General features: G+C 37.7%; 1 protein-coding gene across 2 annotated transcripts in view; it reads right to left on the reverse strand.

Annotated features, from left to right (window-relative positions):
- The window catches only part of LRRC7 (leucine rich repeat containing 7), a 446,889-nt gene that overhangs the window by 146,341 nt on the left and 285,434 nt on the right, over positions 1–15,114 (reverse strand). For both annotated transcript variants that reach the window (XM_047871231.1, XM_047871230.1), the window contains exon 8: positions 1,979–2,053. In XM_047871231.1, the coding sequence (XP_047727187.1) occupies positions 1,979–2,053 (75 nt within the window). The remainder of the gene's footprint in view (positions 1–1,978; positions 2,054–15,114) is intronic.

Below are 15,114 nucleotides of genomic sequence, written 5' to 3' on the forward strand. Positions count from 1 at the left end.
TCTGTGAAACTGATAGACGGGCTAGCTTAAGGCTGCATTCAAGATTAGTCTCTCAAAGACACGTGTTTCTAGGTCCTTGCATAACAACTATTGCCAGCACAGACATTCAGAAAGCCATGCCTCTTTATGGCAGGGAGGTGGGGGTATTCCCACAAGGAATAAAATAAAATATAAAAACTCAGGTGTACTAAAGTGAGAAATCTACGTAAAGCAGTATATAAGAAAAATCTATTCTCACAACACTTATCTGTTCACAGACGGTTTCAACACTACTTTTCTATTTAGATAAAAAGCTTACTAAACAATATGAGGTCTGAATTGATTGTTAAGGTTGGATTTTGGAAATGTAATGACTATGAAAAATAAGATGAACCTAATTCTCATTTGTGCCCTTTGTTGATTCTCTAGCAGCAGGATTTTGGAGCTTGAGAATGAACAACAGCCCCTGGTGTTGGTTTGAATTACACTTCCACTATTTACTGGCTGCGTGACCTTGGGCCAGTTTCTTATTCTTTCTGTTTCAGTTTATCATCTGTAACATGGGGATAGTAGGAAACCCTACTTCATAGGCTTATTATGAGGACTCAAGGAGTATCTATTTGTAAAACATCTAGCATTTATCATGAGTTAGGCATTATCTAGGTGTTTTTGAATTAGTAAATATATTGAAGAAGCGGGTATAGACTTTTCTGATTAGACATACATTCCGATTTCTCAATCTCTGCACAGGGAATTGGTGAGTGTCTTACCTGTGTTGCCCCAGGATTTGTACATACTTTGGCTATGGCACAAATTGGGCTCTACTACATGTAGTGGAATCTAGATCTGTCTCTCCTGTTATGTGTGAGCTCCTCAAACAAATGTATTCAAGGTCATTGAATATATTATCTTTGTAGCTCTAACATTAGCATGGTTTCTGGTTCATAGAGGTGTATTTGTAAACGGTTTTTGAATAAATCAATATATAAAAGATGTGCATGCTTTTTTGTTTTGTGTCTGTGATGATAGTATAAATGTATTCTTTTGATAAGAGAAGAAAGTATTTTTTCCTTAATCTTTTGCCAGATTTTCTCTTTTATGTGGTCTCATGCTTGTTCAAAAGAGAAACACTTCTTGTTCTTGTTGCTTTTGCAATTATTTTAAGGAATTTTTAATGTTAAGTCAAAAGAAGAATAAAATTGGCTTTGGGAACACACATCAAAATCTCAGTGGCTGAAGAGTTATTATAAATCCAGCTGCCCTGGCTACTCAGCCCAATTGTGGTTGCCGTGTGTGTGTGTGTGTGTGTGTGTGTACATGCTTATTTGACTGCATGTGTTATGAGTGGCAAGAGGCAATGTTTTTATTGGAAGCCACTATTTCACTGAGTGGGAAAGGCTAAATATTCAAACTCAATGAGTTAACTGGTAAACCTACTACTTAGGAGATATTACTGGATTGTCTGTGTGTTAGTAGAAAAAAAATGGACTCTAGTTGAACTTTCTATTTTTAACACCTGATAATTTGCCATTTACCATTTCGAAAATTCAAATGGGTTCTAATGGAAATCACCCAAACTGAGAGAAAGATTTTTATTTTGCGGAAAAGCTCTAACATAAGCAGAAACTATTATCTAGTTACCTATACGAATAAGTTTGATTTTGCAAAAATAAGACTTGGTATTATATGTAGCATTTTCTTTTTCAGTATATAACAATATAACTTTCTCAGTTTTAAAAATCGGTATGTGGAGAGATGAAAAATATAATCCTAAGAGAACAAGAGAATCTTCCATACATTTCGTATACCTATACTATTTACAAAAGGTATGTGAAATACAAAAAATAAACAAACAAACTAGTGAAAAAACACTTGGTAACCAAACAAATGTTTTATTGTGAAAGGCAAACACTGATATTTATATATTAAGATTATTAATCATTACCATTAATATATAGCACAGATGCTAGACAATGTGGCATAATAAAAACTTACATACCCCAGGTAGCACTTGTAATGCATTATTATCCATCCATAACTCCCTTAAATTTTGTATTTGATCCAGAACTTCAGGCTGGAAGAGAGGTAGGGAGAAAGACAACACAATTAGTCTTTTCTTAGCACAATAGAAGTGTAATTTCTTGAATCTAGAAACTTTATTTGGGAATCTAATGTTAATCCTTTAAGAAGTTCTAAGTTTAACAGACTTTCATCAAAACTGAGAGTCCCTTGTATAGCTAACTTAGAACTCATCTGGAAACAATCAGAACAACATTAATAAAAATAAAAATCTATACCTCTCTCTTAACACCTTACAATGATCCTTTGTAGCATTACACTCTAATTACTCAATGTGTCTTCTTCACTAAAATATAAGCTTTTGAAGAGCAGAGCAATGTTTGTTTTTTTCATCTTTATTGTTTTTTTAATTTTTATTTTTGTTTTTTTAAATTTTATATTTTATTTTTAAAAATTTACATCCAAATTAGCATATAGTGCAACAATGATTTCGGGAGTAGATTCCTTAGTGTCCCTTACCCATTTAGCCCATCCCCCCTCCCACAACCCCTCCAGTAACCCTCAGTTTGTTCTCGTATTTATGAATCTCTTCTGTTTTGTCCCCCTCCCTGTTTTTATATTATTTTTGTTTCCCTTCCCGTATGTTCATCTGTTTTGTCTCTTAAAGTCCTGATAAGAGTGAAGTCATATGATTTTTGTCTTTCTTTGATTGACTAATTTCACTTAGCATAATACCCTCCAGTTCCATCCATGTAGTTGCAAATGGCAAGATTTCATTCTTTGTGATTGCTGAGTAATACTCCATTGTGTATATATATATATATATATATATATGTATATATATATATGTATATATATATATATACATATATATATATCTCATCTTCTTTATCCATTCATCCATCGATGGACATTTGGGCTCTTTCCATACTTTGGCTATTGTTGATTAGTGCTGCTATAAACATGGAGGTGCATGTGTCCCTTTGAAACAGCACACCTGTATCCCATGGATAAATGCCTAGTAGTACAATTTCTGGGTCATAGGGTAGTTCTGTTTTTAGTTTTTTGAGGAACCTCCATCTGTTTTCCAGAGTGGCTGCACCAGCTTGCATTCCCGTGTTTATTTTTTAATCACTATTCCTCACATCCCCATTGCTTGCCATGGTACTTGACACACAATAGGTTTTTATCATGAGTATGTGTTAGAGCCTTACACACAATTGCCCCCTCCCCCACCGTCCCAGGCATTGCATTACTGAGATATGATAATAGTATGAATCAGACCCACTCATTTCTTATCTCTTCATTTACTCAGCAAATTTTGATTGGTTGAACAGTGGGGATGCCTACTATGGTAAGGCACAGTGTACGATCCACAGTTATTCAAACTCAGTTACTGCCTTGAAGTAACTGATGATCTAATTGAGCAGACAAATGCATATAAATAGCAGAAACAGAAGGTAGCATATGGGAGAAAAGAATAATGTAGAGAAGTTCAGAGAAAGGAGAGAGAGAATATGATCAAGGTGTAACACATAGTGCATAATGAAATTTCAATTCCCAAATTGAAGCATTCTGTAAATTGTACCTCACGGGCAGCAGACTATATGGAAAGGTTAGAGGTTGCTTTTGCTGCCATCATCATCTTTTTATTTGTGATGACCTTTTTCTGATTTCTCTCTAGAAATTATCCTATTCAGGCCACCAGCTTCCCTTGAAGTTGATTCCTTCCAGGAGGGAAGTGAGGAAGGCCTAAGCTAATTGGTGAATAGTATTCACCTGGCCACAGGGTTGGCTGGAGGATGGGAACATGATCCATTCAGAGCAGTTGAGAAACAGTGTTTCTTTCCCTGAGGCTTCAGGGGGAAAGACTTGCTCTTCCCTGCTGGATTAGAAACTGGAAGGGGACAGCCCTGGGAGCTTCAGGTGTGAAGAAAAGGGGAAGGCTGTTTCAGTTAAGAGATGGATCCTGATGACATCATATTAGGCCAAAATTAAGCCACACCTGAAATCAGATGTTTTGTCTCTTTTAACTGAAAAAAAAATATCACTGAAAGTACAACCATAGTTCAGTAAACTTTGAGACCTACTTAGGAAAACTAGTGTATTTTATAGAATAATAGTGTGAAAGAATGGAATTGTATATATGTTAAGATGAGAATATTGGTAATCGTGGGTAAGCAGGAGTTATGTACACACATCTTTGACACATTAGAAGGGCTTCAGAAACTGCTAGGACTAGTTTGGAAAGAGGCTCTGATACCTTTAGCTTGCAATTGCAATTAAACATGGTACTATTCCTTGGAAAAATTCCATTTACAACAAAGATAAAAATCTAAAGTTAGAGAGTGGCATTCAGCTGTGGACTCAGAGGCATGTGTGAGTAAGTGTGGGGGATTTTTTTTTTTTGTGTAGGAAAATATTCCTACTTTTACTAACACCAAGAGCAAACAGGCAGTGAACTACTCCAACTGTATGATAAGCTGGGCAAGGACAGAAAACATAAATCAAGTCGTAGGAAGCACACTCTGATGTGCAGAGACTTTGAAGCAGAGGGCTGGCTAGGAATAGTCAGGCCAGTTGGAAAACATCAGTCATATGGTGCAGATTTTCCTACACCCAGGCACCATGCAGACTTTATGAAAAGAGATAAGAGTTGCATACTGGAAACTTCAATACATCCTTATGTATGTGATAAGATAGAGATTAATTTATAAACTTCGAATGGTGAACATTACTGAAGATAAACTCTATTGTGCTGTGGTAACAAATTAATCCCAAAATCTCAGTGGTTTAACACCACAGGCTTACTTCCCACTGTCACTACATCCAGTGTCATGGGTTGCCACCATCTCAAGACTTCCAGAAGAGCCAAAGCAGAGAAGACAGTATAGAAAACTAGTCATTGCTCTTAAAGATCTCAGACTAGAAGGGACATATATCACTTCTGATTATACCTAATTATCTAGACTATTTCTATGGCCTCAAGTTTAAGAAAACCTAAGAAATATAAGAGAAATTCATGAATTATTTGGTGAACCCTAGTGTCCCTGCTACATGGTGACACTATATATATATATATATATATATATATATATATATAAAGAATGGCAAGAATGGATACAAAGTACTTCAATAAGTCAGTTATCCCTTCATTCAGTAAGTACTTATTAAACATCACCTAGGTTCTAGGCATTACACTAGAGTCATAATGCATGGTGTGGTCTCTGTCCTCAAGAAAGTCATGGTCTATTTCTGCAGCAAATATGCAAAAAGCAAATACATGGCATTATGGGAAAATGAAGAAAGGGGAACCTATATGCCCTTGTAATGAGGAAGCCACATAACTATTCATGGAGCTCAGATGAGAAGGAGTTGGTCAGTAAAGAGGAGAGAAGAGGAAGCACATTTTAGCCAGAAGCAGAGAGATGAGAAATAGCATAATGTATGAATGGCAACAGGCGCTTTGCTTTACTGGGGTGTTAAGTTTGAAATAGAGTGAGTAGTAGAAAATAAGGCTAACAAAAGAGGGTGGGGTCTGTAAAGGTCTCATGTTAGGGAGGTAGAACTTTATTACATGGGTGAAGGAACATCACTAAAAGATTTTTAATAGGAAGTGATTGTGGCAGATAGGTGTTATATATATATATATATATATATATATAAAACTATCCTGTTGGAAAAAGGAAAAGAAAACAAAAACAGGAAATCTTAATAGGGCTAGTTACGAAAGAGATAATGAGGACTAAAGATAAAGAAGTTGAATTCAAAAAACACTTAGACAATGACAACAATAGGATTTGGTGACTTAATATAGGGGTGAGAGTGAGGGTCATGCACGTCCCCCAGTTTCCCAGCACCTGGTAGTTGCCACCAATGGAGATGCAGAATATTGGGCTGGAGACATATGAGACTGAATTTAGTGTTTTTTTTTTTTTTTCTCAAAGGTTTTATTTAAGTTAAAGTTAGTTAACATATAGTGTAGTATTGGTTTCAAGAGTAGAATTTAGTGATTCATCACTTACATACAACACCTAGTGCTTATTATAACAAGTGCCCTCCTTAATGCCCACCACCCATTTAGCCCATCCCCTGACTTATTTTCCCTCCGGTAACCATCAGTTTGTTCTCTATATTTAAGAGTCTCTTATAGTTTGCCTCCCTCTCTGTTTTTATCTCATTTTATTTTTCATTCCATTCCCCTGTGTTCATCTGTTTTGTTTCCTAAATTCCACTGAGTGTAATTATATGGTATTTGTCTGTCTCTAACTGACTTATTTCACTTAGCATAATACACTTTAGCTCTGTCTACTTCATTGCATATATATACATACACATTACATCTTCTTTATTCATTCATCAGTTCATGGACATTTGGGTTTTTTCCATACTTTCGTTGTTGTTGATAGTGCTACTATAAACAATGGGGTGCATGTGCCCCCTTTGAGTCAGAACTTTTGTATCCTTTGGAGAAATACCTAGTGGTGCAATTGCTCGGTTGTAGGGTAGGTCCAGTTTTAACTTTTTGAGGAACTGCCATACTATTTTCCAGAGTGGCTGCACCAGTTTGCATTCCTACCAACATTGTAAGAGGGTTCCACTCCTTTTCTGTGCAAACTTGCAAACATTTGTTGTTTCCTGAATTGTTAATTTTAGCCATTCTGACAGGTGTGAGGTGATATCTCATTGTGGTTTTGATTTGTATTTCCTTGATGATGAGTGATGTTGAGCATTTTTATGTGTCTGTTAGCCATTTGGTATGTTTTGTTCGGAGAAATGTCTGCTTATCTTCTGCCCATTTCTTAACTGGATTAATTCTTTTAGGGTGTTAAATTTGATAAGTTCTTTGTAAATTTTGGATTCTAGTCCTTTATCTGACATGTCATTTGCAAATATCTTCTCCCATTACATAGATTGCCTTTTAGTTTTGTTGATTGTTTCCTTCACTGTGCAGAAGGTTTTTAACTTGATGATGTCTCAATAGTTCATTTTTGCTTTTGTTTCCCTTGCCTTCAGAGACATGTCTAGTAAGAAGTTGTTGTGGCTGAGGTCAAAAAGGTTGCTGCCGGTGTTCTCCTTTAGGATTCTGATGGCTTCCTGTCTCACATTTAGGTCTTGCATCCATGTTGTCTTTATTTTTGTGCATGGTGTAAGAAAATGGTCCAGGTTCATTCTTCTGAATGTAACTGTCCCGTTTTCCCAACACCATTTGTTGAAGACACTGTCTTTTTTTTCCATTGGATATTCTTTCCTGCTTTGTTGAAGATTAGTTGACCATACATTTGTGGGTCCATTTCTGGGTTCTCTATTCTGTTTCATTGACCTATGTGTCTGTTTTGGTGCCAGTACCATACTGACTTGATGATTACAACTTTGTAATACAGCTTGAAGTCCAGAATTATGATGCCTCCCACTTTGCTTTTCTTTTTCAACATTACTTTGGCTGTTTGGGGTCTTTTCTGGTTCCATACAAATTTTAGAATTGTTGGCTTTAGTTCTGTGAAAACTGCTGGTGTTACTTTGATAGGGATTGCACTGAAAGTGCAGATTGCTTTGGGTAGTATAGGCATTTTAACAATATTTGCTCTTCCAACCCATGAGCATGGAATGTTTTTTCACTTCTTTGTGTCTTCAATTTTGTTAATAAGTGTTCTATAGTTTTCAGAGTACAGATCTTTTACCTCTTTGGTTAGGCTTATTCCTAGGTATCTTACAGTTTTTGGTGCAATTGTAAATGGGATCGATTCCTTGATTTCTCTTTCTGTGGCTTCATTTTTGGTGTATAAAAATGCAACAGCTTTCTGTAGATTGATTTTATATCCTAAGACTTTGCTGAATTCATGTATCAGTTTTAGCAAAAAAATTTTTTGTAGTCTTTTGGGTTTACAACATAGAGAACTATGTCGTCTATGAATAATGAAAGTTTAACTTCCTTGCCAGTTTGGATGCCTTTAATTTATTTTTGTTGTTTGATTACTGAGGCTAGGACTTCCAGTACTATGCTGAACAACAGTGGTCAGAGTGGACATCCTTGTTGCGTTCCTGACCTTAGGGGAAAAGCTGTCTTTTTCCCCATTGAGAATGATACTAGCTGTGGGCCTTTTGTATATGGTCTTTGTGATGTTGAGGTATGCTCCTTCTAGCCCTACTTTCTTGATTTTTTTTTTTTTTGTATCAAGAAAGGATGCTGTATTTTGTCAAATGCTTTGTCTCCATCTAATGAAAGATTCATAAGGTTCTTATCCTTTCTTTCATTAATGTGATGTATCATGTTGATTGATTTGCAGATATTGAACCACCCTTGCAGCCCAGAAATAAATCCCACTTGATCATGGCAAATAATTCTTTTAATGTACTGTTGGATTTGATTTGCTAGTATCTTTTTGAGAATTTTTGCATTGGTGTTCATCAGGGATATTGGTCTGTAATTCTCCTTTTTAGTGGGGTCTTTGGTTTTGGAATCAAGGTAATTCTGGCCTCATAGAGTGAGTTTGGAAGTTTTCCTCTCAATCTTATTTTCTTGGACAGTTTCAGAATAGGTATCAACTCTTCTTTAAATGTCTCATGGGAAGCCATCTGGTCCTGTACTCTTGTCTGTTGGGAGATTTTTGATTACTGATTCAATTTCTTTGCTGGTTATGGGCCTGTTCAAATTTTCCAATTTTTCTTGTTTAATTTTGGTAGTTTACATGTTTCTAGGAATTTATCCATTTTTTCCAGAATGCTCAATCTGTTGACATATAATTAATTGCTCATAATAGTCTCTTGTAATTGTTTATATTTCTTTATATTTCTGTGGTGTTGGTTGTAATCTCTCCTTTTTCATTCTTGATTTTATTTATTTGGATCCTTTCTCTTTTTTTTTTTTTAAATTTTTTTTTCAACGTTTATTTATTTTTGGGACAGAGAGAGCTAGAGCATGAACGGGGGAGGGGCAGAGAGAGAGAGGGAGACACAGAATCGGAAGCAGGCTCCAGGCTCTGAGCCATCAGCCCAGAGCCTGACGCGGGGCTCGAACTCACGGACCGCGAGATTGTGACCTGGCTGAAGTCGGACGCTTAACTGACTGCGCCACCCAGGCGCCCCTCTCTTTTTTTTTTTTTTGATAAGTCTGGCTAAAGATTTATCAGTTTTGTTAATTCTTTCAAAGAAGCAACTCCTAGTTTTGTTGATTTGTTCTTTTTTTTTTTTTAATTTCTATATCATTTATTTCTGCTCTGATCTTTATTAATTCCTTTATGCTCATTTTAGGTTTTATTTTCTGTCATTTTCCAACTCCTAAAAGTGTAAAATTAGGTTGTGTATTTGAGACTTTTCTTGCTTCTTAATAAATGCCTATATTGCTACATACTTCCCTCTTATGACTGCCTTTACTGCATCCTAAAGGTTTTGGACTGTGGTGTTTTCATTTTCATTTGCTTCCATGTATTTATAAATTCCTTCTTTATTTCCTTTTAAATGTTTATTTATTTATATTGAGGAGGGAGGGGCAGAAGAGAGGGAGAGAGAGAATCCAAGCAGACTTTGTTTTGTCAGCACAGAGCCCAAAGTGGGGCCCAAACCCATGAATCATGAGATCATGACCTGAGCTGAAATCAAGAGTTGTATGCTTAACTGACTGAGCCACCCAGGCACCCCTAATTTCTTCTTTAATTTTCTGGTTAACCTATTCATTCTTTAGTAGGATGTTCTTTAACCTCCATGTGTTTGTGGTCTTTCCACATTTTTTCTTGTGGTTGACTTTGTTTCATAGCATTGTGGTCTGATAATATGTGTGGTATGATCTCAAACTTTTTGTACTGGTTGAAGCCTGATTTGTGACCCTGATATGTGATCTCTTCTGGAGAATATTCCATGTGCACTTGAAAAGAATGTGCATTCTACTGCTTTAGGATAAAATGTTCTGAATGTATCTGTTAAGTCCATCCAGTCCAGAATGTCATTCAAAGATACTGTTTCCTTGTTGATTTCCTGCTTAGATGATCTGTCCATTGTTGTAAGTGGGGTGTTAAAGTCTCCTGTTACTATTGTATTATTATCAATGAATTTCAAGTTTGTTATTAATTGATTTACACATTTGGCCTCTTTCAAGTTGGGGGCATAAATACTTAATAGTGTTAGATCTACTTTTTTTTGAGAGAGAGAGAGAGAGAGAGAAAGCAGGGAAGGGGCCAAGGAAGAGGGAGAGAGAAAATCTTAAGCAGGCTTTATGCCCAGTATGGAGCCTGATGCAGGGTTCAATCTCATGACCATGAGACCTGAACCAAAATCAAGAGTGGATACTTAACTGACTGTGCCACCCAGGCACCGCTAAATCTTGTTCAATAGACCCCTTTATTATCCTATAGTGCTCTCCTTCATCTCTTACTATAGTCTTTTGTTTAAAATCTAGTTTGTCTGATGTAAATATGGTTACTCCAGCTTTCTTTTGATGTCTATTAGCATGTCCTCACTTTCAAACTGGAGGTGTCTTTGGGTCTAAAACCAATCTCTTAGGGGGTGCCTGGGTGGCTCAGTCAGTTGGGCATCTCACTTCAGCTCATGATCTCATAGTTTGTGGATTCAAGCCCCATGACGGGCTCTGTGCTGACAGCTCGGAGCCTGGAGCCTGCTTCGGATTCTGTGTCTCCCTCTCTCTCTCGCTATGTTCCCTCTCCCCTGTTCCTACTATGTCTATCAAGAAAATAAACATTAAAAAAATAAAAAAAAATAAAATGAATCTCTTGTAAGCAGCCTATCAATAGGTCTTGTTTTTTTTTTTTTTCATCAATTCTGACACCCTGTCCTTTGATTAGAGTATTTAGTCCATTTGTATTCAGAGTTGTTATTGATAGATCAGAATTGAGTGCCATTATATTGCCAGTAAGGTCACTATTCCTGTAGACTGTCTCTGTTCCCTTTTAGTCTCTGTTGCTTTGGGTCTCTCTTTCCCTCTCAAAGGATGACCTTTAATATTTTTTGCAGAGCTGGTTTAGTGTTCATGAATTACTTTAGTTTTTGCTTGTCTTGGAAACTTTATCTCTCTTTCTATTCTTAATGACAGGCTTGCTGGATAAAGTATTCTTCACTGCATATTTTTCCCATTTAGTACATTGAATGTATCATGCCTGCCAAGTTTCTGTGGACAGGTCTGCTGCTAACCCTATGTGTCAACCCTTGTAGATTAAGGACCTTTTGTCCTTAACTTCTTTCATAATTATCTCTTTATCTTTTTATTTCTCAAGTTTCACTATGATGTATTGATGTTGACCTGTTTGGTTTTTTAAATTTTTTATTTTGAGGGGAGTTCTCTGTGCCTCTTGAACTTGGATGCCTGTTTCCTTCCCCATATTAGGGAGGTTCTCAGCTATATTTTATGGAAGTAAACCTTCTGCCCCTTTTTCTTGCTCTTCTTCTGGGACTCCTATAATATGGATATTATTGCACTTAATGGAATCAGAGAGTTCTCTAAGTTTATATTCATGATCTAATAGTTTTATTTCCCTCTTCTTTTCAGCTTCATTATTTTCCATAATTTTGTCTTCTATATCACTTATTAGCTCCTCTGATTCTTCCATCTTCTTGTGATTAAAACTAGTCAGTTTTGCATCTCAGTTATGGCATTTTTTATTTCAGCCTGCCTAGTTTTTAAGTCTTTTATCTCTGCAGCAAGTTTTCTCTGATGTCTTCTATGCTGCTTTCAAGACCAGCTAGTATTCTTATGATTGCTGTTCTAAATTTTTGTTCAGATGTATTGATTATATCTCTTTTGAGTAAATCCCTGGCTATGATTTCTTCTTGATTTTCTTTTGGGGAGAATTCCTCTGTCTTTTCATTTTGTCTAGGTTTCTGTCTTTTACGTGTTATGAAAGCTTGTTATATTTCCTGCTCTTGAGAGTACTGCTATGTTAAGAAGGTGTCATACACTGTCCAGGGCCTGTTACTTCAGGAAGTGTTTCTGGTGTATGCTGTATGCACTCTGCTGTTGTGTTTTGGCTGCTCTTTCCCACAGGCCAGTCCTCTGCAGAGCTGCTCCTTGCTTGCAGTGTGGAGTGTTTGGACTTTTAACGAGGTGTGCTTTTATTTGTTTGTTACAATATGCCTGATTAAAAATTATAAAGAATAAAATAAAAAAAAAAGAAAAAAGCCTGATCCTAGAAAGAGAAAAGGAAAAGGAACTAAAACAAAGAATTAAATAAAAAAACTGTAAGCCTGGTTCTAAAGGAAAATAAAGTTAAAAAAGAAGACTGATCCAAAAAAAGAGAAAAGGCAATGAACAAACAAACAAAAAACTATAAGCCTGATTCCAAAGAAGAAGAAAAATAAGAAAAAGAAAAAGAAAAAAAAAAGCTTGGTACTATTTCACCAGAACCGAAGCTGATGCTTTGGAATACTCTATAATCAGTAGACTTGGTGAATGGCGTGGGGTGGGAGAGCTGTGCTGGTCCTCTAGGGGAGAGGCTCACAATCAGACCTGCCCTAGCAAAGATGTCTCTGCAGAACACAGAGGGGCAGGGTTTGGTATATGTGGCTTCAGTCTCTACTGGAGGCACTGTGTTGCTCACTGAAGTCCCACCCTGCTGGTGGATGGTGTCACCCTGCTCTCTTATCCCTGGAGATGGAAGCTCATGACTGTCACTGGTCAGGAAGCCCATCAAAAAAAGCAAACAATCTCTCCCTCTTGTGTCCCAGGCTTCTGTCAGATCCCAGCCCTCAACATCTGCCTTGGATATTGGCATGCCCAGTACCACAGTTCTCGTGTGCTTTATCTCTGGTGTGCAGCTGGGATTCAAAACTCTAAATATTAAAGAATGTGGCATGGTGCAGACCTGCTCCTCTCCTCTAGAAGAGAGCTTCACTTTGCTGTATCTGGTGCCATTTTGTCCCAGAAAAGCAGTCACAGGGCTACACAGGTGCGTGGAGTTTATGGTGAATCACGATGAAAAGCTTCAAACAGATTATCTGCCCTCTGCACATACTTCTGTCCCTTGCTGCTGAATGTCTGCTCAATGGTGCCCACTGGGTCTTTTGTCTTTAGAGAAGCAATATATCCTCTTCCAAATGTACTCCAGGAAGGGTAGTATTCTCTCCCAGTGCGACCTAGTGGATCCCTACACCATGCTGTTTGCTCCCTGGCCTCTGCCCTCCTTTCCAGGAGTACTGCTGCCCGCCTGGCTTGACTCTGGTGAATGGCGTGGACTTTGAAAACCTCAGAATTTAGGGGTGCCTGAGTGGCTCAGTCATTTGGGTGACCAATTTCGGCTCAGGTCATGATCTCATGGTTAGTGGGTTCAAGCCCTGCACTGCACCCTGTGCTGACAGCTCAGAGCCTGGAGCCTGCTTTGGATTCTGTGTCTCCCTCTCTCTCTGCCCTTCCCCATTTGCTTTGTCTCTCTCTCTCTCTCTCAAAAATAGATAAACAGTAAAAATAAATTTTAAAAAACCTCAGAATTTGAACTCCATTGTTTGCAAAGACTTGCGATAATCAGTTCCTCTTGATTCCTCAATCAATGGTTTTGGAAAGATGTTTTTCTTGTATGAACCCAATGCATGGGTTCTCTCCTCTTCCCTTTTCTTCTCTCTCTTCTCTGTCCATGGAAAGGGCTCCCTCCTTTCTGCAGCACCACAGCTTCCCCCCACCCCCCCACCCCAATTCACATCTCTGTACCTCATAACCACCATATTTTCTCTCTCTAATTTTGCAGATTTTTCTCTTAATCCTCAAATAAATTCCCTAGGTGTGCAAAGTGATTTGATGTTAATCTACTTGTGTTCAAGGGACAAGGCAAGCCCAGGGTCCCCCCACTACTCTGCCATCTTAACTCTCTCCTCTGAAATAAGTTTTGACCATGATTAGATTTAGGTTACTGTGAGATACTGTTGGAGATGTCCAGGAATCAGTTAACTACTAAAATCTGAAGGTTGGGGAATAGGTCTGAGCAAGTATAAATACATGTGGATGAGTTCCCTATGGAATAATGTGAGGAAACCAGAGGTATAGCTGACTGAGAGAAGAACCTTGGGTAACGTTAACACTCGAGAGCTGAAAACAGGAAGAGCAAACTCAAAAGAAGGCAAGAGGGCATAGAGTCCAGGAGAGAAAGAGGTTACTAAAATCCAATGAATTGAGTTGTGTTAAGGAATAAGGAAGTGTGAATAAAAGTATCATTTACAGGAGAGATGTCCAGTGAAATAAGAGACTGAAACTGTCCACTTAATTTTGGAAATAGTAGTATAATGGTAACCTTAATGATAGAGAGAAATTGAGGGGCTATGAAGAAATGAAGAAGTCAAGGGAAAAGAAAGCTGATAAGAAGATACTAGTAAAGACAGGCAGATTAAAGACAGATAAAATGGTATAAAATTAATTAAGTAAATTCTAAAAGGTGGCAAATAAGTGAAATTGATAACAGAAGAGGAGAAGCTGGCCTTGAATAGAAGTAGGACATCTCTTTCACTGAGACTCCAGGGAAGATGGTAAAGGTGGTGTGGTTGTAAGTGGGCTTGACTGGGGAAAGGCTGAAAGTGGAAATAGGGCATGTGTGAAAGTCTCAAAGTTTCTTGATGAAGTAGAGAGCAAAGTAACCTGTTGGGCAGGAGGGGTCAAGCAATTTGTACACATACAGCACTTGGGGAGAATGGTACACACTGGCATAGTTTGAAGGGAGTCAAAGAGGAAGGTAAGGGCAATCAAAAGAGTCCTGTCAATGATAATTATTTTAACTTTTTGGGGGGCCATGTGGGGGCTGAAGTCTAGAAAAATAAAAGAAGAAGCAAGAGACTTCAGATTTCCAATGAGGTCAGTGAGGAATGTAGTAGAAATGACACATTGAGAGAAATAGGAGGATAAAAAATTGGAATGAGAGCAGGAGTTCGGAGTTTAAGATTTCTCAAGTGGTTCTAGGCAATGATAGACTTGAAGCTGGAACTTTGGGTAGTATGAAATCTTGGTGTGTAGGCAGGGGAGGATGCTGTGGGAACATAAGGCCTTGCATGGTCTCTAAAACTTTGGGTAGGCTTTGATGCACTGTATAACTTGGTCCCTTGGCTGTGCCAGATAAAGTGGCAGATAAAGCTGACCAATTATACCTCTAAAATATCTCTCACACTGGGTTCTACTGGGAACCCGAGGCATCT

This window comes from Prionailurus viverrinus, chromosome C1 (genome assembly GCF_022837055.1).
Source record: "Prionailurus viverrinus isolate Anna chromosome C1, UM_Priviv_1.0, whole genome shotgun sequence".
Lineage (NCBI taxonomy): Eukaryota > Metazoa > Chordata > Mammalia > Carnivora > Felidae > Prionailurus > Prionailurus viverrinus.